The sequence below is a fragment of the Euleptes europaea genome, chromosome 1 (genome assembly GCF_029931775.1).
Source record: "Euleptes europaea isolate rEulEur1 chromosome 1, rEulEur1.hap1, whole genome shotgun sequence".
Taxonomy (NCBI): Eukaryota; Metazoa; Chordata; class Lepidosauria; order Squamata; family Sphaerodactylidae; genus Euleptes; species Euleptes europaea.
The window spans coordinates 86,960,602-86,982,319 of NC_079312.1; the positions used below are offsets into that span (position 1 = coordinate 86,960,602).

At 46.6% G+C, this 21,718-nt stretch overlaps 1 protein-coding gene across 1 annotated transcript in view; it reads right to left on the minus strand.

Annotated features, from left to right (window-relative positions):
• Window positions 1-2,363: 2,363 nt before the first annotated feature.
• TCOF1 (treacle ribosome biogenesis factor 1) overlaps window positions 2,364-21,718 on the minus strand; it is a 52,501-nt gene continuing 33,146 nt past the window's right edge. Inside the window, 7 exon segments of the mRNA XM_056847628.1 lie at window positions 2,364-2,489; window positions 3,479-3,558; window positions 8,372-8,863; window positions 13,881-14,115; window positions 17,261-17,343; window positions 18,390-18,675; window positions 19,291-19,461. Of these exon segments, the coding sequence (XP_056703606.1) occupies window positions 2,364-2,489; window positions 3,479-3,558; window positions 8,372-8,863; window positions 13,881-14,115; window positions 17,261-17,343; window positions 18,390-18,675; window positions 19,291-19,461 (1,473 nt within the window).

Below are 21,718 nucleotides of genomic sequence, written 5' to 3' on the forward strand. Positions count from 1 at the left end.
GTTCCCCTTTCTTTCCGTTTGGTTCCCTCTGTGTCAGTCTCTGTTTTTTCCCTCCTCGTCCTTCTTGCGTCTCTCCGACCCCACTTCGCCTATTCAGGCAAGATGGCGGACGGCAGGAGAGACTCGGACTCGGACCTGTTGTCCGAGGAGGATCGCGACTCGGCCCTCGTCGTTTCGACAGGGCGTCGTCGCAAGGTCGCCGCCGGAGGTCATAACAGCGGCTCCATGAGCCGCGCCGAGGAGGGACCCTCCACATCGAAAAAGGTGCGCTCCGAGCAGCCGCCTCAAAATGGCGCAGAGTGGATCGATTCCCACAAAATGGCGCCTGCTACTGCGATGGCCCCGGCGAGCCCCAGGAGTTCCGAGCACGCGGATCCTTCCACTTTACAACAGGAGGGTAACGTATTTTCAGTGGACTCGGATGCCCCAGTCACCAGGAGGGAAATGCTCAACCTATTTAATGGTGTTCTAGATAAAAAGGCGCAGATGATGGAGGCCTTTAGGAATTCTCTTGTCCCCATCATCCAGGGCAACGAACCCTCTCTCCCTCAGCCCATGGCCCAATCTTCCTCTGGGGGGGGGGTAATCGGGGCGAGCCTACCTCGCAGTGGCGCACTAAGGCGGCCTTAAAGGCCCGACCTCCTCTACAGCCACACCAATCTATGGAAGATCATTTGTCAGTAGCTTCTGACAACGAGGGCAGAGAAGAAGGGGAATTTGATTCCGATGAGGACTCCCCAGTTCTACTTGAGGAGCAACATCCTCGCCTCTTCCTGGCGGAGATTTTCAGGCTTTACTCAATAAAGCACTCATAGCTTTGGACCTCAACGAGGACCCTGTCCCGGCTAATGAGGCCTCGGCTAAAACTAAGAAAAAGGGGACCAGGGAATTCTTCCCCAGTACTAAACCTAAGGTGTGGGAAATTCCTTTCCCTGAGTTCTTTGAAACCCAGGTTCAGACCGAGTTTGACAAGCCCCTGGTAAATAGACAATTCTCTTCCAGTGTTAAAAAACTGTACACTATGGTTCCTCAGGCCATGAGTCTCTTTCAGCTTCCTCTTATAGACGTTCCAGTCGCTGCTGTTCACTCCCCTGACCTCCCTTCCGAGGATGGCATGGGTAACATAAGAGACCCAATCGATAGAAAAGCTGAGGTCCTCTCTAAGAAGGTTCACGAGGCTTCTACCTTAGCCATCCAAGCCTCTGCAGCCACTTCCCATATGGCACGAGCCTCTATTGTGTGGCTCAGAAAGATCATGCAGTTATACACCGGTGATAATCGCAAGCTGACCGAGGGTCTTAACAGACTACTTAAGGCTTCGGCCTTCATGGCAGATGCTTCTCTGGACGCCATGTCCTTTGCAGCTCGGGCCACCTCCTCTAATATTGCCATCAGAAGGGCTCTTTGGATTCGCCCATGGCAGAATGAGATTAAGACCAAAACTTTAACCATGTCCTACCCTTACACTGGGGGTAAACTTTTTAGGGAGCGGCTGGAAAAGATCTTAATAGAGAATAAGGACAAGAAGAAGGTCCTTCCTAAGTCCTACAAAAGGGATGGGAAGTCTACTACTTCCTTTCCCACCTTCCGATCCTCCCACACTCTTGCGCCTTACAGGTCTGACCAGCGTAGGGGCTCGTGGAATACCCACAGATACCAAGATGCCCTTCGACCCAGAACAGAAGGAGCCGTCACGGTGAGTACACAAGGCTCCGTTCACTAAACCAGACTGTAGTTACAAGTGCCTGAGCCCTCTCCCTGGCAACATCACCAGTGTATTCCCCAGTCCCCAAGCTCCCATCTACGGCAGTTGATAGCAAAGCTTAGCTCTGAAAGTCACAGTTAAAAATAGTTATAAATTAAGATTTAAATTCATTTGACATTTGTCCTCTTTCGTTTAAAAATATATATATAATCACATTGCTCCTTTCTGTTGAACTTTCTCCCGTATATATTCACTTCACTTCTCATGGTAAATTACTGGAGGGAGAAAAAAAAAGGTTATTAAAAGTCCACGTAAGATCCAGATAGCAAGTGATTTGTTTAGCGAAGAGCTGCGATCATGACCCATTCCTATCCAAAAGAAAAAAGTGGTGGTTACCTTTATTCCTGCCAACAACCTAAAAGCCAAGGAACCAATTTCTCTTGCAGCTTCCTGACTCCCCCTGCAAGAGTCCACAGGGAACACTGCAGGATTTTCATGCCTGTACCCCCTGAGCAAACTCCAGTAAGGGTTCTTAAGGCCTTCCGTTCAGCTCTTCTAGATCAACCAATTAGAGCGGCACGCAGCTGTCACAAACCCCTCTGAAAATATCCAGCTCCCACTGGAGCAGAAAGAGTTGAACAAAGGAATGGCTCAAAAGTTATTGGCATTTCCAGTCCCCCTGTAGCATCAAGTTCAACTCTAGCTGGTAAGATGGCACCAGGGCCCGGCTACAGAAGTTTCCACCCATGGAAAGACAACAAGCAAAAGGCTTGGTTGACTTGCACTGGAAGGGGGAACAAAAAGGAGCCCGGACACAGGTTTTTAAAAGGAAGGGGGCTGATACCAGCATGGCATATTATCTCTTCAGAGCGCTAATGTATCCCTCCAAAATACAAGGGTTTTGTGAAGGGGGAGGGGACCTTGCCAATCTGTTCAAGAAATACTATTTTCCTTAAGTATCCGGTTCTTGCTAGAGAAGGGAGCCATCGGTTTTAATCTGCCAAACCGAACATGAAATAATTAGCATTCAGAACACTCAATGATACTTACTTGCTCATACTGCTCCCTCAAGATCACCAGTTTTCTGGGGAGGAAAGCAGAATAGGTTACTTAGATTTTGAAGGGGGGAAAAAAGCAGAGCAAGAATTGGCACTGCCTCCGACATCCCTGGCTCATTCCACCAGCAGACAGAACACAGACTCTATTTCAGATGGTGAAATAGATCCTTCCAGTTCTTCTGAGCCACCCACATAACCATTTCTCTCCTGCCTCCCTCCCTCTCACACGCTGGCCACATTACTTATTTCTCTGTAAAAGAAATACTGCAGAGTATATTGAGAAACTAATGCAGCAAGAACTTTTGATTGCTAGATATGCCTAATTTGAACCACAGCTGAAGGTTACTTGATGACACAAAACAACGAGCCAAATCAAAGTTTAACTTGGAGCTGAGAAATACTCCGTTACTGGATCCAGTCAGTACTACTATAAAAGTCATAGGCTACTTCCACCAGCCAAAAAAGGGGGTGGGGTGTGTGACTTTCACTGATTCCCTAATCCCACTGCAGATTCCCACTTTGCCCACAAGCTGTTTGTTCCCAGGGATCTAGAACAAAGGCAAGAAAGTTAGCCTCTGTTCAGGCTACATAGGATCCAAGCTGTAACACACAAAACAGTCAAAGGTAGATCCTTTCTGTTGATCTTTCTCCAGTATATATTCACTTCATTTCTCATGGTGACCCATCAGGAAAGCTTCTCTGAAGGTTCTCTTACCTTCTTTTTCTTCTTTTTGTTCTTTAATGAAAGTGAGCCATCAGAAGTAACAGAAGAAAGTGTTTTGTTCTTCCCTTTCTCTGTAAAACATCATAAAGGGAATGTGAAAAAGAGATCACATTAGATCAGAATGTTACTACCTGAGAAGCAACAAATGCATGGGGGACCAATCTGGTATCGATCACTCTGAATTATAATCATGACCAATTTACCTATTATGAACTTTCAGGAGAAGATCTCTTCAAAGTTTTCATTAAATCACCACACAACTAATTATTATATCGCAATCTATTTACCTTGGGGAGGGGAGGGGAAGTGGTTTGTACAAGGCCTCAGTGAGAGAACATCACAAAGCTCTCTTCTCAGTCCCAAAGGCCTGTGACGGGTCTCCATTCAAGGGACTGGCTACATATCTAGTCTGGTTCTTAGTGTACTCCTGTTGCACAAGAAAGCCTAGACTAGCTGTCTAGGCAGATTTTAAAAAAATCACTGCCTAAGACAGCTGAAAAAGGAATCCCTGGATATGAAGTCATTTCAGTGGCCAATTTCTGATATTAACAAGCCTCCAGAGGCAGCAAATTAGGAAGGGGTAATTAAAATAGGAAACACTTTGGGAAATGGGATCTTCTGACATACACATAACCCTCTGGAAACCTTACATTCTCAAATTCTGAGAGAAAGCAAGCGGCCCTCAGAGGAGACAGCTAGGCTGCATGGCATCTAATTAGCCACAAAGGCAGAATCAGGCCAACTAAAGGTGAAGACATTCTGAGTGTGGTGGGATTTTAAAGCACATTCTCTGGTCTGAAGAGAAATGTCTCAAAACACATTTCAAACGGCTTCCGCCACATTTGGAGTATATGCACGTCTGTTGTCCCTTAAGAGGAGGCAAATTCAGGGAAGGCAAGTTTTAAGCCTTCCTAAGGGTGGCAGTACAAGTAAGGAAGTTTGCAAAAAGAACTGCAGCAGTAGCCTGCGATAGAGGCAGTGCTCAAACAATTTCTTACAATAATGAATGTTTGAGGGAGAAAATCTACTTAACTACATGTATGCCACCAAAAGGAGATGCTGCAAGTTCTGCTAAAGGAGAAAGAGGTTACACATGAGGAATGTTAAAGTCCTACTGAGGGCTTCAAGTAGCAACCTTCTTTCTCTGCAGGGAAATTATATAAGCGTTGTAAATGGCCGTCACCCTGAATCATTACATCCCTGGGAATTTTGGGTAAGCAAATAAGAATGAGAGCACGCCCCAACTTCTATGAAGGCTGAGGTGGGGAAGGCAGACAATTTAAGAAGAACAGCCCCAGAGCAAGTTCAAGGGAATGATGCATGCTGGGAGAAAAGGAAAACAGAGGAGACCTAACAGGGTAAGATCTTGCTAGTGTTCCAGTAATTACTACAAAGAAGGGTTAAGTTATGTAACTGAACACTGAAGTTAGAAGTGAGAAAGCAATAGCTAAGGAAACAGCAATGGAAGAATGTAATATATATTAGGTTAAAGCAGAATGAATAATTCCTACTTGGGTCAGACCCAGAACGGTCATTAAACTGGGAATTTCACTCAGATGATCCTCTACTGAATATCACAGGGTTTTGAGAAGCAGAACCCTAGAATTAAAGAGGCAATGCTCCTCTCTAAGGCTTGGATACTGTGGTAAATTTCAGCTAGGAAGAGGGGATTTTAGCTGACTTCCCATTTCCACAGCTGACCTCTGACTTCCCCCTTCACACTATTTTGTGGATTCCCCCATCCCCCAGGAACAGCACTCTGGGGATCATTTTGGGCTGCGGTAGGAGTGCAAAGGTGAGAAAGTCCTGTTCCGCTGACTGAAATCCCTTTCATCAGTGGATATTTATTGCAGGATCCAACTCTATTTCTCCACTGAGTGTGGGGACAACAAAAGGGGCAATTATTTTTCTACAGTATGTGTTCACTTCCACAATGCTGAGACTCAGGGATCCCAGGAAAAGTGTAACCCATCTATCTGACAAACAGAAGCCTCTTTCCTATTTTGCAACACAGGTATGTTTTTCCTGAATTGCTTGGTTACAGAAGTGCACATCTGTGGGGCATTAAAGAAATCCTCCCACCACCAGATTTGCTGTCTACACAAATAGGATAAAACTGGAAGAAAATAAAACACAAAAAAATGTGAACATCTCTCTGACCAATCCTTGAATCTCCCATATATTTTAATCCAAATAACAGTCAGATAGGGGAAAAAATGTAGCAAAAGCAAGGGAGGCTTCCAGAAATCTTTTGAAATAGAGTGACTACGAGGCTACCATAAAGAGTCCAGAGCAAGATAGTGAACAATGTAAGTATGGAACATTTAGGAATCTTCTGGGAAAACGCATGGCATATTGGGAGTCAATAGCTACCCTGATTCTGCCAAGCTATATTAAGCTTCCAGCCAGGACAACTTCCACTCTCACCTGTCCTGCTGCTCCCCTGGAAAGATCAATGGCTCTAAGACCCAAATTCAAAATCAGTAGTGGGAGCCATGCAACAGAAAAGCAGGTGGTAGGTTGTTTAATAACCATATTTGGAAGACAGGGAGACTGAACCAAAACGGATCCTGCACTCCCTCTTAAGAGTGTAACTAGAGGCAGAAATGGTTCTGAGGTAAGAAAGTTGTAAAGATGAGAGGATATTATTAGTGTCTTTTGGAAGTCATTTCCTCCACTAAAGTAGGGTGCTCCAGGTGCTGTTCATGACCCTACCCTTGAGGAATACACTACAGTAGTTCAAGGTCGCTAGCCTATGGGGCATTTCAGCTCCTCCCCACAACTGGATTCAACAGCGTTCAAGTTAACTAAAGGACCAACTGCAGGCTTTCACTGCATGACTGACGCACTAGGATCAGAAGCAAGGGCAGATGTAAGACATCTTATTATCCACAAGTTGCGTCTTTCTCCAGTTTCTAGATTCATAACCCCATGCTTGCTAGCATCAACAAAAGAAGTAATGTCAGAAGCCTGCTCATAGGGAAAGTAGTATGAATTTACAAAGAACTGATTTGGGGGCATTCCATTTGCCAGAATCAGACTCTTTTCACTGCACATATTTGTTCAACAACGGCTATTCAGTTCCCTCAGAAACCCCCTCCTGTCCCTTCTCCCTCCCACTCTATTTTCCCTTCTCATCTTTTGTTGGAGGATGGCTGTGACTTCCTCTCACTATTATAAGCTGGCACTGTGAGGGAGGACTCTTTGCAGAAGTGTACCAGGAAGAACAAAGTTCTGTGTAGGAGAGCTTAGAGCTGTTCTTTCAAAGTGGAGAATGGCGAACAGCAGTCCAGCAGCTCACTTGCTCTGTTAAACAGCAGATCCCACAGGCTGGTGGCAGTCTTAAAACCACCGACTCATCTGCAGAGATCATAGAATCATAAGAGTTGGAAGGGACCACCAGGGTCATCCAACCCCCTGCACAATGCAGGACATTCACAAATTCACAACTATATTCATGACTTGCCCAATTAACGCTTTAATGCAACAAAAACCAGCAGCCCTTTGAAACTTAAGTATGCTTTCTTGCTCTACGATGGCTGAAAACCTATGCCTGGGACTGTAACGATCACCTCCAACTCAATTTTAACGTCGACCCCAGTGAAAGAAAATGACATTTCCCAAATGACCTGCTATAAATAATGATAATTTAGTGCCATGAAGTCACAACCAACTTATGGCGACCCCTCATGGGGTTTTCAAGGCGAGAGATGAGCAAAGGTGGTTTGCCATTGCCTTCCTCTACATAACAACCCCTGTCTTCCTTGGTGGTCTCCCATCCAATACTAACCATGGTCAACACTGCTTAGCTTCCAAGCTCTGATGAGCTCAGGTGAGTCTGGGCTATTCAGGCTGCTAAATGTCATGCTACTCACATTTCCTCCTCTCCCTAGCCCTTGCTCACAAGAAGCATTACCAGTGACTGTATGAACACATCCTGAATGAGCAATCACACCAGAAATGGGTTTGGCGTTGTTTTAAACCATCAGTTTATATGAGGATAAGGGACTAGAGCAAATGAATCTCTGACTGCCACTGTGCGTACCACTATGAATGAAAGGGACCCACTAAAATCCATGATCCTGCATTAAGCAGGGGGTTGGACTAGATGGCCTGTATGGCCCCTTACAATTCTATGGTTCTATGAAAATAAGGTTATCCAAGAAACAGAAAGACTGGCCCCAGACTGGTGTGAGAGGAACAGAAAGAAAGGAGGTTACAGCTGCCCTTCATGTTACTGGGTGGAGTACAGGCCCAGCAAGGAAAGTCCAGGCAGTGAGTGAGAAGTGAGACTGAATGGAACAGGAGACACCAGGGAAGTGGACGCAGAGAGTCAGACCTCGCGCTTGGAAGAAACTGACTGCTGGAGATGGAGCAGACGAGAGGACAGAAGAGTGTGGCTGAGGACAGTAGATGGGGCCCACTTCCTGGTCTGCTTCTTTTGGGGAGCTTTAACAAATGGAATTAGAGCAACAAATGGAATTAGATCACGGGGCATTAAGGGAGGCCCCTCTCTAGCAAAGCAGGAAGGGGAGATGGCTTGTTTGCAGCATGGGGAGCAATTCTGTCCTACTCTCCTTTTGCACCCATTTCAAGTTCCAGGCTTCCAAAGGTGTACTCAACAAGAACGCTACGTCCGGGGCTGTAACTGCAGGCCAGACAGTCTTTCCCAGAGTTCAACAGATACAAAACAAACCAAAAGTTCACAGGCTTTCCTTTGATCACAAAACACAAAGGGAAGATTAAGTCTTGTCGCTGGCAAGCAACGACACACAAGCCCATCTGGGGGCAGCAGAGAATTCTGAACGGAGATAAAACAGAGCGGGGGAAATCATTTTGCATGATGTCCATGTGTGAGAGAGAGAGAAATGCTTTTGTTCTTACTGGATTTTTTCCCCTTGCCATCTTTGTCCTTCGGCCTCTTTGTTTTGCTTGAAGACTTGGATTTCTTCTTTTTCTTCCCCATTTCTGAGCCAGTCTGCCCTTTCTGCTTTTTTCTTTTTGGTTCCCCAAGGCCAGGTTCTCCAGCGGCCAGTTTCCGTTTCGTCTTCTGCTTCTCTTTGGCTCCAGCCTTTGATGGCTTTACTGTTTTGGGGGTCTTGACTGCCGCAGCAGGGGTGGTCTGTGTGTCCCCCTGGGCTCCTGCATCAGGACCTTGGGAAACAGCCTTCTCCCCACTCTCAGAGTGAGGAACGAGAGGCAACAGTACGGCTGCATTTCCTCGGGCTTTGCCATTCCTCTGAGACTTGGCTGTCGCTTTCTTTGCAGGAGAGGCCTTAGAAGCGATACTACCTGGTCCGGTTTTCCGCACCGCGGCACCCTTGCCCATCTTAGCCACAACAGCTGCCTTCACGGAAAACGGCATGGCTCTGGTCTCTGTAGAAACAAATTAAAATAAGATGACTCAAACTCTCTCTGCCGCCGAAGCAGCTATTAAGATGCATATGCCTCTCCAATGCCTCCAACTCCTACTCTGTGAACAGCGCGGTTCACAGGTAAAATAATCTCCTGCACTGAATTAGTAACAACGCTTACGATCAACGTTTTAAAAGGCTAGAATTATGCATATGCAAACGGCAAGAAAGATTTCTGACCTGCACTGAAGGGGGGAGGGCTTTGGAGGTGCACTTAGTATGCAGAAGCCCACAGCTTTTCAGAATTGCTCACTAGCACAGGCGCATGACCACTTTGTGGGTTGCTCCTGTGAATGCACCAACGGGCTGCTTTTTGAGTAACATGGTATTTTAAAGCTGGCTATGAAAATGCGCGCTTCGGTTGTGTGCTTGTAACACAGGGTGGGGGCGCGCCATACATAGTGAACACTGCGTGGAGGGAAATGTCCTAAAGCAATGCTGTTTGAAGAGGGGGTTGTGATGGGTGGGGGGAGAAAGCTATTCTGTGTGTAGGCTTTGCAGTCCCCCATGTTCTGTACTCTTCCACTCCCTGATTTCACACAGTCATCTCTCTGCGGGGGCCAGATCCTGCATCATCGACTTTTCATGTCGGATGCTAACCATCTTTAGAAAGTACTTAAGGAGGCCTTTTTTCTAATTAAGAAAAAATTCTTCACCTTTCTTAAGTAATTTATCCAATTAATGTGCTTCAGTTCTTGGACTTATGGCAGTTTTCCCTTAGTCTTGAAACATAACAGCACAAACAAATTACTTAGCCCACACTTCTGATTCAGTCCTCAAAAGCTAGGAAAAATGCCTTGCTGATCTCAACATATGAAATATCTTAAAATATTCCATGATGCGGGTGTCTATCTTTTCAGCTAAACGTCAAGCGCCAACCAAAGGCAGATCCTTGGAAGCTTCACTTCTCATCTTATTTCACCAGATGAATCAATATCCTCCAAGTGCAGCAATACAACCAACAGGGAATCCAATTCTATATGAGTTCCCTGCGGCTCATATTTCACCAGCTTTTACAGAGAAACTGAATTCCCTTTTTCTTATTTTACGGGCAAGGCCTCGTGGTGTGTTCATCTCACTAGCTCTTGAACCACATAAGCAGGAAGCAGGAAAGGGAAGTTTAACAGACGCTTATGTCAACCACCCACTTTGCTAGCACGCATGGGAGTATCTGCAAAGCCAATACTGGCCCATTATTCCCGGCAGGCATCCAGCTAAGAGGTAAAATAGCTTATGATGCTTCTGGGGATATCCAACAGGTGGCAGCAGCTGCTTTATCAGTGAGGTTGACAGCTAGGCCTTATTTATTTAGAGCAGGGGTCCTCAAACTTTTTAAACAGGGGGCCAGTTCACTGTCCCTCAAACACTGTTGGGGGCCGGACTATAGTTTGAAAAAAATATGAACAAATTCCCCACGTGTGCTGGGGGGGAGGAGGCGGCGGCGTGAGGGGGCTCTCCTGAAAAGCATCCTCCTCCCGAGCCCGGACCTTCCCCCTTCGCTCTGCGGCTGGGGCTTGGCCTTCCCTCGGCAGACACGGCCTCGCCCCTGCCCCGGGCTCCCTTGCACTCTCCGCACGCACGCATGCACAGAGGTGAGTTAATGGGGAATAAAGAGGCTGGAGTCCGCAGCGTGCCTGCGCCTTACAAATGTAGTGGTTAAGAGTGGTGGTTTGGAGCGGGGACTCTGATCTAGAGAACCGGGTTTGATTCCCCACTCCTCCACGTGAGAAGCGGAGGCTAATCTGGTGAACCTGGTTGGTTTCCCGACCCCTACACACGAAGCCAGCTGGCTGACCTTGGGCAAGTTACAGCTCTGTTAGAGTTCTCTCAGCCCCACCTGCCTCACAGGGCATCTGTTGTGGGAGGGTATGGGAAGGGGATTGTAAGGCAATTTGAGTCTCCTTTTAGTGGTAGAGATAGTCGGCATGTAAAAACCAAGGCCATTTATGCACGGGAGGTTTTGCCTTGGATTTCCCGCTCTCCAGATGCACATTTCCCCCATCCGAATTCTCCAAACTCTGGCAGGGGGTGGGGGGAGCTTACTTTTGAGTTCTGAGAATTCGGATGGGGAAAATGTCCATCTGGAGAGCGGCAAATCCAAGGCAAAACCTCCCGTGCATAAATGGCCACAAGTCTTTTTCTTCTTCTCCCTGGAGATATGCCCAGCCCTCCCCCCAAGGGGCCACAAGGATACCCCCGGGAGGAGAGAGAGCCAAGAGCAGTGAGAATGCTGCCCGACTGCGGCCAAAACAGGAACGCCAGGGCCACGTTGGGCTGCATCGTGGAGGGCCCTAAGGACCAGGCGCAGCTGCATGGAGCTCGAGGAGGCCAGGCCCAGCCAGGCCACAAAGCTAGGCAATGGAAGAAGTCTCCCGGTGGGGCATGCTGCGGAAGAGAAGGGGGCCACTGGGCCCAGGGCCGGGGAGGGAGAGGGCGAAGGGGGCGACTGGGCGGCACGGGAGGCGGCAAGACATCTCGTGCGCCCAGGAAAGGGGGTTTTGGGTCGGGGAGGGTGGGAGAGAGGGAGCGACCGGGCAGCGCTCGAGGCAGCAAGACGCCTTGTGCGCCCCGGAAAGGGGGTTTTGGGCTGGGGAGGGTGGTAGGGAGAGGGCGAAGGGGGTGACTGGGCGGCGCGCGAGGCGGCAAGACGCCTCGTGCGCCCAGGAAAGGGGGTTTTGGGCTGGAGAGGGAGCAGGGAAGGGGGTGACTGGGGCGGGAGGGAGGCTTCTGGCTGGGCGCATGCGGCCAGGAAGCCCAGAAAAGCTCTGGAGAGGGGGGCAAGGTGGGACTGGCTTTCTCGGTCCCCGGGCCGGACAAAAGCCCTACGGGGGCCGGATCCGGCCCGCGGGCCGTAGTTTGAGGACCCCTGATTTAGAGCATTCTTTTTTATTCCAGAACCGTGGCACCTTCCACAGACTCAAGTGCAGACTTCATACCAATGCAGACAGCATAATGGAAGCTTTGCGTTTCAGGCCCCAGAGCTTTATACGTTTCCGAAATTTTGTTCGGGCAACCTCAACTATGGACCAGCAACATGGATTACTGACATTTCCAAAAAGGAAGACATAGGAGAAAATATTCCGTTTGCTGTCCTCCAAGCATAGGAAAGTCCAAAAGAAGAAGAAGAGTTGGTTTTTATATGCCAACTTTCTCTACCACTTAAGGGAGAATCAAACCTTCCCTTCCCCACAACAGGCACCTTGTGAGGTAGGTGAGGCTGAGAGAGCTGTGACTAGCCCAAGGTCACCCAGCCGGCTTCACATGTAGGAGTGGGTAAACCAACCCGGTTCACCAGATTAGCCTCCGCCGCTCACGTGGAGGAGTGGGGAATCAAACCCGGTTCTCCAGATCAGAGTCCACCACTCCAAACCACCACTCTTAACCACTACAGCATGCTGGCTCTCCAAATTGGTGTACAAAAGGCTAGGTGTCCTATATAATATGCCCCCCCTTTAAAACAAGTGTCACAAAAACTGAGTAAATGGCTGATGAGAAGCAAGGGACTGGATAACTGCCTGTTCTTTAGCTACTTCTAAGCAGACAACATGGCTTCACAGAACACCTGCTGCCCCAAAAGCAAAAAAGGAGCTGTGGTGGGCAAGGAGCGCCAGTCAGCAGTGAGATCCAAAGCTGTGAGGACTTGTGCTCCTCCTGCAAGGCAGCGCCCTCAAAACGTAGGAAGCCACAGCTGCAATGGACTAACTTAAACGCTGAGGGTGAAGGCCAGAGAGACAGGCCAGAAGAGAAGGTGAGGCGGTCAAATTTAAAACCAAAAGGTCAAAAGCTGGGAGTCGTTGACACTGTCAAGTGGGGCCACCTTTATGCCAATTATTTTCTGGAGGCTTTCTAATTGGTTGAAGCAGCCATTAAGATGCATTTGTTTACAATTAAGATGCAGCATCACTAGATGGCCTTGGTTCATAACACTGGTCAAGCTACAAGAGGAAAGTAGCAATTTTATCAGGGGAAAGCACAGGGTTTTTTTCCCCCATCCAAGTTTGAGCTAGCACTCGGAGATCCTAACACGTTAATATTAAAATGTCACTATTTTAATAATGCAAACTGATTCAGCACACCAGTGTGTATCCAACCGCCCAGGCACGCAAGGCACAGCTTTCCCACATTCCTCTCTGTTCCTGCAGGCCCTTCCAACTCGCAGAAAGGCTATTCTTGGGATTGTGGGGTCTGTGTGCAGGAATAGCCTTGTAGGTCAGTGAGCTGGAGGGAGAAAAGGATGAACTCAATCCCTTCCCTCCGAGAAATGTGCTTATGGAAGTGCAGGAGGAATGATTCCACCCCCTTGTCCCTCCTCAGTCCAGCACCACCCAGCTCATGCAACTGCCCCTTTCTGGGGCGGGAAGGAGCTGCAGGAACAGAGAGGAATACAAGAAAACTCCGCATTCCGTGCAGAGTGGCATGATACATGCTGCTGAAATTCTAAAAATAAAGCACATGGGCTTTAAGGGGGGGAAAAAACAAGCCTTCAGTTTCAAAATCCGAAAACATCCTCCCTGAAATCAAGCCTGATAGCCCAACTAGTGAAAAGAAAAACACCTCCTACCATCCTTATGTTCCTTGTAAGGAGAGTCACTAGACCTGCTACAGAACGCATCGCTAAAGGTGGTCCAGAAACTGTGGCTTGGTTTACTAGCCACCCATTAACTCATTACTTTTGGTCCCCGTGAACCCCTCTTTTCCTTCGAGTCCCCTGTAGCAAGATCTCAGGTGGAAAGGAAGCGTCTCACAGTAAACTTAACCTTGCAGCAGACAGGAACAACACAAACTACTCATTGTGCCAAGATTCCCTCCTGCTTAATCTAGAGGGGAGAATCTGAACTAAGCCCTTGCCAGAAAGCCAGAGGCTCTTGCCTCAGCAGCTTCCTTTGCAGATGCCTGCATCCACATGATGCAGTTCCTGAATAACTCTAGCACTCCTCCCTTCTCTAGCATTCTCTAAAGACTCCTTCTCCAAGACTAACCTGCCTTCGGCCCAGCTGGTATTTCCTCTGCATCTGAATCGGAGGCGCTGCTGTCGCTTGATGAGACGACAGCAGAGCCCACTTTCTCTGAAGACTTTGCAAGGGCATTGAATGCTGGAGTGCCAGTAGTGGATGCTGTTTTCCCAGAGCCTTGTTTGGATGGCTTAGGGGCAACGCTCTTCTGCACAGTGGCTGTCGGGGTTTTGAAAAGACCTGGACAACCTGCTAAGAGAGACTACAGAGAGTGCATACATACAACGTTAAAAAGAGATTATTATCAAGCTATGCCACCTTAGCTCTACAAGCAATGCCAAGACATTCTAAAAGAATTAAAAAGGGGCTACTTAATCAGTCAGCTTAGAACAAAAGAACATAAGAAAGGTCATGCTGGATCAGACCAAGGCCCATCAAGTCCAGCAGTCTGTTCACACAGTGGCCAACCAGGTGCCTCTAGGAAGCCCACAAACAAAACAACTGCAGCAGCATTTTCCTGCCTGTGTTCCTCAGCACCTAATATAATAGGCATGCTCCTCTGATCCTGGAGTAAATAGCTTCTCAAAGCTCTGTTTACTCCGGGCAGAGCTGACAGATAAGCGTAAGGAATATGGTTTGTTACTCTGGACTTTTGCAAGCTTTGGAATATTGATGGTCAAGGAAAAGAAAAGAAAAATCTTTTTAGAATGTGAGCCTATGGACAGGAACCATTTTACCTCTTTTACAGTGCAATCCAATGGAGAGTTACCTCAGTCTAAGCCCACTGAAATGAATGGACTTAGACTGGCATAACTCTCCTTAGAATCGCACTGTTAGTTGCCTAGTATATTTTATGTGCCCTGACCTGGATGGGCCAGGCTAGCCTGATCTCGTCAGATCTCAGAAACTAAGCAGGGTCAGCCCAGGTTACTACTTGGACGGGGGACCGCCAAGGAAGACCAGGGTTGCTACACAGAGACAGGCAATGGCAAACCACCTCTGTCCATCTATTTTATGCGGTTCTATAGACAAGCAATTGATGATGGTGCTGGCAGGAAATATACGTGCAGGGATTTGGCAGGGCAGGCTACCAATTTCTGTGGAATGTGAGAATCTGACAAGGGTGTGGGGGTACAATTCAAGGAAAGAGTAGTGGGGAAAGCCTTTGGTACTAGAAGCAGCCTTCATTCTCCCGTGACTCGGGTTCTACTGCATCATCATCATAATTAAATTTGTCTTCAAGGGACAGGTTTGTTCATGCATCCTAGAGCTACTATCCTAATTTGCTATATCCTGGGTATGATCTGTGAGAATCTTGTGGATATATGAATTGAATATATAAACTCATGTAAGGCAAAGCTGAGTTTTCTGGCATTTGGGAGTTTGTGAAGGCAACTTGATTGTGCTGTTTTGTAGGCAGAAGCCTGGAAGCTGCCTGTAGGCAGACAGCTGCACAGCTGGAGACGGGCACAGCGAAAAAGCAGCCCAACGCTTACATTCTTCTTATGGGAGAACGGAGCATTTATGCAAGTGTTTTATAGGTTTATGGCATATGCAGTAAATTTGCTTCTCTGTTCTCTCCCCATTAAGCATACACAGGAGAGGTTGCTGACCATTAGCGTACTCTTAGGCTTGCATGCAAGTCTAATGCGTCACAGATGTATGGCACATACATATATTGCTTATAAAGAAGTTTATAGCTTAGACAGGGCTTAAATTACAAATAAAAATTGCTGCTGTATGCATAACACAGCTCCCCTTGTTTAACCATTTCACTGCACAGCAATTTTTCCCATTGGGTCTGACCTTTGTTTGGGTTCAGCAGGTTAACAGAAGGTCAGGCAAGTGCAGTCACTAGCGATGGAGAGTGGCTTGTCACTTTGTGACCTTTAGAAGCAGATGCAATTAATAACCATACCTGCAGCAAGCTCTCTCCTATAATTCAATGTTTCTACAGCCATTTTAGTAAAAAATACGTAACACAGGTCTAATGCATTTATCCTTAACTTAATTAACTCTCCTATGCATTATAAAATATTTTTAAATTTATACACATATACATAAAAATAACTTTCCCCCAACCTCTACGTATATGTCATGATCCACGAACAATAAAAGGTGCCCAATGTTCTGATTTAAAAAATAAAATAAAGGCAATTGGTTCCATTAGACCTCAGCTAGAGTAAATGGGGGAAAGAGGAAAAATTGTGCAAGTCCAGAGTATCAGGAGTGTCAATGACTCCAACATGAACATGAAAAACAAAGATAAAGTGATACTTTATTTTGAATTAGCCACTGTGATAAGGTACAGTTAACCATTCTTTTTTCAAATTCACAACAGAGGGTTTTAAGTTAAAGGAAACAGTTCATTATTTCAGAGACCTCATAGAAATTAAGCTAGAGAGTCATGCCAGGCCCCAGATAACTGCACACCTATTATCCTTATTTCAAATCAATGTAAAAATATGAATTTTATTAACTGTCAAATGCATCTTAATTTTTTCCATCAGCTACTTGTTAGATATAATATTAGACCAGGAAATCTAAGTTGAAAAAGCATAACACCCAAGGTAATATAGTAATCAAGGATTTGAATCTGTGATCCTCACATGCCAAATGTTCAATCCTACCACTCAACTAGTCATCACCTTCAGAACCCAAAATGATTGTGCAAACACACACCCTAAGGTTTGGGAGGGGGGGAGCCACCTCTCATTTATACCCTGCCTTTCTCCCCAAGGGGGATCCAAAGCTGCTTACATCATTCTCCTCTCTCCCAATTTATCCTCACAACAACCCTGTGAGGTATGTTGGGCTGAGGGAGACTGACTGGCCTGAGGTCGCCCAGCAAGCTTCCATAGCAGAGAGGGGATCTGAACCTGGCTCTCCCAGATCCTATTTGAACGCTCTAACCACTCAGCCACCCTGGGCATTAGTCTGGCAGCTTGCAACAGGGCTTGATAAAGGGAGCTGCTCATTTAGCAGCACTCAGCTGTACTATTATCACATTTGCACTTCTTGTGTTTGTAGACAAGTGCTTTAAACACCTGTTCATAGCAAGATCATGATGTGGCCATTATTAACTCTTTGGGCGCTGGGCCCTGTTTTTTTGTGACTCAAGCTAGATCTATGAACGGCCTGAGAACTGAGACTCCCTGCAGGCCCACATCTTAAACAAGTAAGTGGCAACTAGAGACGAGCCAGCTTCTATCGGATCAACACCCGACAGGCTTAACAGTGCAGCTTTAATCAATTGTGCAAGGCTAGTGCTGTATTGTTCAGGAGAGCAGAGTAGTGCTATCACCTATTAAAAAAATAATCCTTGTTCAAGCACACATACTGAGTCACGGAAGGCCCACCTCCAAAACAGCTTGAAAACACTGATTTCATAAGCAGAGGAGCAGTACCTGGGAAGGCTCCAGCTCTTCGTCGCTGGACTCTTCAGACAAGGTGTCTGCCTCTTCCGTCGTTCCTTGTTTTTGGGCTACGCCTGCTAAAGACAAGAACCAACCTCTGAGATTCCTGCACCATTGCAAAGATCAGGAGAAACCAAGAACCGTGGGAATTTTCCACCACCAATTCTGCTAGGGTGCGTTCTGCCATCAGGAGTCAAGGACTCCTAATAATCTGCCTAAGGACAACTGCAAAGACTGCTTTTGCTACGCTACAAAGCTCCATTTGTTTCCTAAAGTGGGCAGCGGGAGACTCTCTAGTACAACGGGTGTGGCATCAGGAAGCAAGGGAGAGAGGCAGATGATCTGGCTAGGCTGAGTAAGTTGCCAAGGGCAGCCGCCTGGTGTTGGTACTGCCTTAACTCTCCTAACTGGCAATTCTTGTGGTATCCCAGCACCCACAGATATTTCCTTGAGGAGGAATTGCGATAATTGCCAAGTTCTGCAGATTCCCCAGTGCATGGATTCCACATTTTGTCTGCCAAGCCGCATACTGTTTTTCTGATGGCAAATTTACAGTTTTGTGTGCTGTGCAGAAATTGTACTGTGAGGTAGGAAGGGGAAAAAAGGCCATGAAATTGCTTCCTGCTCTCGTAAGCTCCTCGCTCACACGGCAAAATGATACAGCCAAGGAACGCCCACTGAAATTATTTCAGCCACTGACGCCTTTTTACAGGTGGATGCGTATCTGCTTCACTTCACAGGAGAGCATTTCTTAATACCTAACCACAGGACACACTGAAGTTCACTGGATCTCAGGCTCAGCCCTCGAGGCTATGTTCAATGCTAAGGTTCAGCCTTGAGGATGTATGGTATATGCCAGGTAATGTACAGGATCTCTTTCCTTCCTCATTTACTGTCAGAACATAGAAGCACTTCCAGTTAGAAGGGTGTGATTTTCAGGAAGGCTAGAAGAACTTTTTTTTAAAATTACCACATAAATATGCTTCAAACATATTGCTATTCCACTCCTTTCCAGAGCAAGCCTCTCTTGGATGGGTGATGCCATTTGGTGTGGATAGGATCGGTTGGATTTCAGATATTGCTAGGAAATTTCCCCAGGTTCAACTCCCTTGACTCTTACCAGGCTGCGAAATCTGTGTGGAAGTTGCTAGTGGTGGTGCTACGGCCTCCTCCTCCTCCTCACTGTCTGAGGAGCTGCTACTTGAATTTTCCTTGTCTTTCAGAATCCCAGCCGGCTTAGCAAGGACAGCCTGGCTCTGAGACGGCTTGGAGGAGCTCAGCTCAGCTTTCCCCCGTGTCGTGGCTGGGGGTTTTCCTTGGCCCTTATTGGAAATGGAACCGGGTGTCGCCGTGTTGGCCTGCCCAGCCTTTCCTGAAGGAGTGGCTGTGTTAATGGAGGATACTTTCTGCTTTAAAGAATGGGTGAATAGGGGGGTGGAAAAAGAGGGAAGAGAGAAAAGAATACAGACACACATTAAATCAAAGGGCGGGGGAGTTTCATAACCATTCTTAGAAAGAAAATTGTATTACGGCTAAGGAAGAAATTCTCATTTCTAGATGGTTAGCTATCAGATAAATAAAAGTCATGCAATTCCTCAGTGCTATTTTTGTCCGCTATTGCCAGCTTCCTCATAGAAAGAAATACTGAAGACCAGTACGTCCCTTTTTTAAAAATTAGACTTTAATTGAAAGATCCTACAGAAAAGTAGCGCTGACCCTACAGGGATAAACACGAAAAGGGCAGAGTGGTGGGTGATGGGGAAATCAATGCCAAGGGAGGAAAAAGTGCAGCCTTGCCAATGTGTACAGCGAGAAGTCAGGCAGTGGGGAAGACTAACAAAGTCCCACATACACTGATGGCAATGTGCCACGGATATCACTGTCACAGGAAGGTCTGACTAGTCTCAGTTAGGACTCTCACACCGGAAGCTATAGTCAGTGAGCTTTGCTCGTGTGCCCACAGATTCTCTCGCTTGCAGGCACACCGCCAGGGGGCACTTTAAGAACTGGTTCTCCTTTACCTGTTTTGCTGGCTTCCCATCCTCTTCGCTCTCTGAGGAATCAGAGCTGTCAGTCTCCGAACTCTCTGATGCCTTCTGAAGAGAGGCAGCGGCCGACTTGGCACCTGTAGTCTTTGCTGCCAAAGCTCTCACGGGAGTGAGCAAGGGTTTCTGTGTCACCGGAGCTGGTTTCTAGGAACAGAAGAGTATATTATTATTGGATTGTGACAAGAATAGAAGCTACAATGCACAGAGCCTCCTGATTCAAGGGGAACGAATTCAGCAGCGCAAAAGCAAGCTCGCCTGACTCACTGCCACCTACAAAATGTTTCGGCAGCTTACTAGGCCCTATGTGGAATGTTAACTAACCTGGAAACTGGACAATGGTAGCATTCTACATGCAGAACAGATCAGACTCTGAAAATGGGGAGACAAGTGGATAGAGGGCTGGACTCTGTGAGACTCGCCCCTGTCTGTGAGACCCCCACCCATCCAAGCTCCATTTCTCTTATGGTACATTGTGTCGGGCTTCTTCCTTGCCATATTCCAGCCTCAGTGCTCCATCTGTAAAATGTGACCTATCTCAGCATGAACACAAACACAGAGTTAAAATCATAAGAGTTAAAATCTCAACTTAAGCTTTTTTTTAAAAAAAAAGAACACCACCCCCACAAAGAATTGTCTCCAAATTCTATTCCTTTCTGATAATTAAGAAATATGTAAACAACATCTGTCAGCATCTTGCAACCAGTAACAGAGGCGGGGTTCCAGTGTACCAAGCAGTACAAGTAAGCTTCTTGGTTCACTTTGGCTCCCTGAGCTGAACCCAAGAACGGCAACCCCTGCCCAGAAATCAGGCTGTACATAGAGTCCAAGGATTCTGGATCTGCACTTCACAAGAACAAACTGGGGACGCAACACGGGACCCTCAGAAATCCCAGCGTTCAATTAAAAGGAGGGGGGCATTTCAGCCCCAGAAAATGGAAGCATCAGTGAAAACATGGAGGGAAATCTCTAGAGAAGTTGCAGCAGCTGTATTCAGATGCCAGTGAAAACACAGGTTTATCAGAATTGTGCGTGAGCACACCATGTTCACTGTTAGATACGAATTGAGTAGCACCTTAGAGACTTTTCGGGGTATAATAAGATTTTCAGGGTATAAGCCTTCGAGAGTCAAAACTCGCTTCGTCAGGTATCTGACAAAGGGAGTTTGGACTCTTGAAAGCTGATACACTGAAAATCTTGTTGATCTCTAGGGGGCTACTGAACTCGAATCTGGCTCTTTTGCTGTAGACCAACACGGCTATTCTCTGACACTAGTTCACCGTGTTATGCATTCTTCTTGCTCCTGCCCCTTAAGCTTCCCCGTTTGAACATGCCCAAGTTTGTCATGACATCTGAGTACAGACACTTGGCAAATTATTCTCCCCTGCCTCACACACACCTCAACAAGAGCTGGGATTCTAAAAGTCAGTTAAAGTCTACTTTAGGACTCTGGTTTACGAGGGGGGGGGAAACAGTTTGCCAAAGTGCTCACTTACGGAAAGCACAGCAAGCTGAATACATCCTGGTTTGATCAAGTGCCATGTGGAAGAGCAGTGTGCAAGCACAGCAAACAGTGTCCATGTACAGTGGTGACAAACCTCTGCTTAATTAGAATTTATTGTGACATCTGAAGGCAGCCAGAACCTGTGCCGGCAAAACGGCAGAATTCAAGACTGGATGTATAGAGAAATCTGAGTAGGATTTACAATAGCTCCCCTGCCATGTTCTTTGCCTCACCAGCCAAACGGGGAATAAGCAGTGACTGATACTTGCTAGATTCAGCTTCTTTTGGTGAGGAATTTTCTTTCAGTGCATGAAACTCTACCATCAATAATTCCATCTGTCAACATATCCCCTTCTTTCCTGTCTAGATACTTTAGACTTGCAAAGATTTAGATCTTCTAAGTAGAAGTAAATTACTATCGATAGCATAAGATTTGTGTAATATATTCCAGACACAGGATTTAGGTCTTTTTCAGGATTTTAGGTCTTTTTACCATCGATGGCATAAGATTTGTATAATATATTCCAGACACAGGATTTAGGTCTTTTTCCTCAGAAATTCATTTTTGTCACAGAATAACCACAGCCCCTCTTAAGTGCTGACAAGAAGAAAATCTCACTCATCACCTCACATTCTAAAAAGAAATTAAAAAGCAGCAACATCTAGCCATTGCTTCTGCTTGACAAAGAGTCCAGTTGCTTCTTCCAGATGGCAAGCTAATAGCCAAGAGAATATACCTGGAAAAAATGCTGTGGATGCGAATGATTTTTTTTGGGGGGGGGGGGACCCTACAAGTAAATTGCCAACCTTCCCTTTTTATTTTTTTACAAAATGGTAGAGACAGAGTCAGCTATCTGCCCCTCCCAAACAGGTCCACAGACTGGAGTTCTGTGGGTTCTC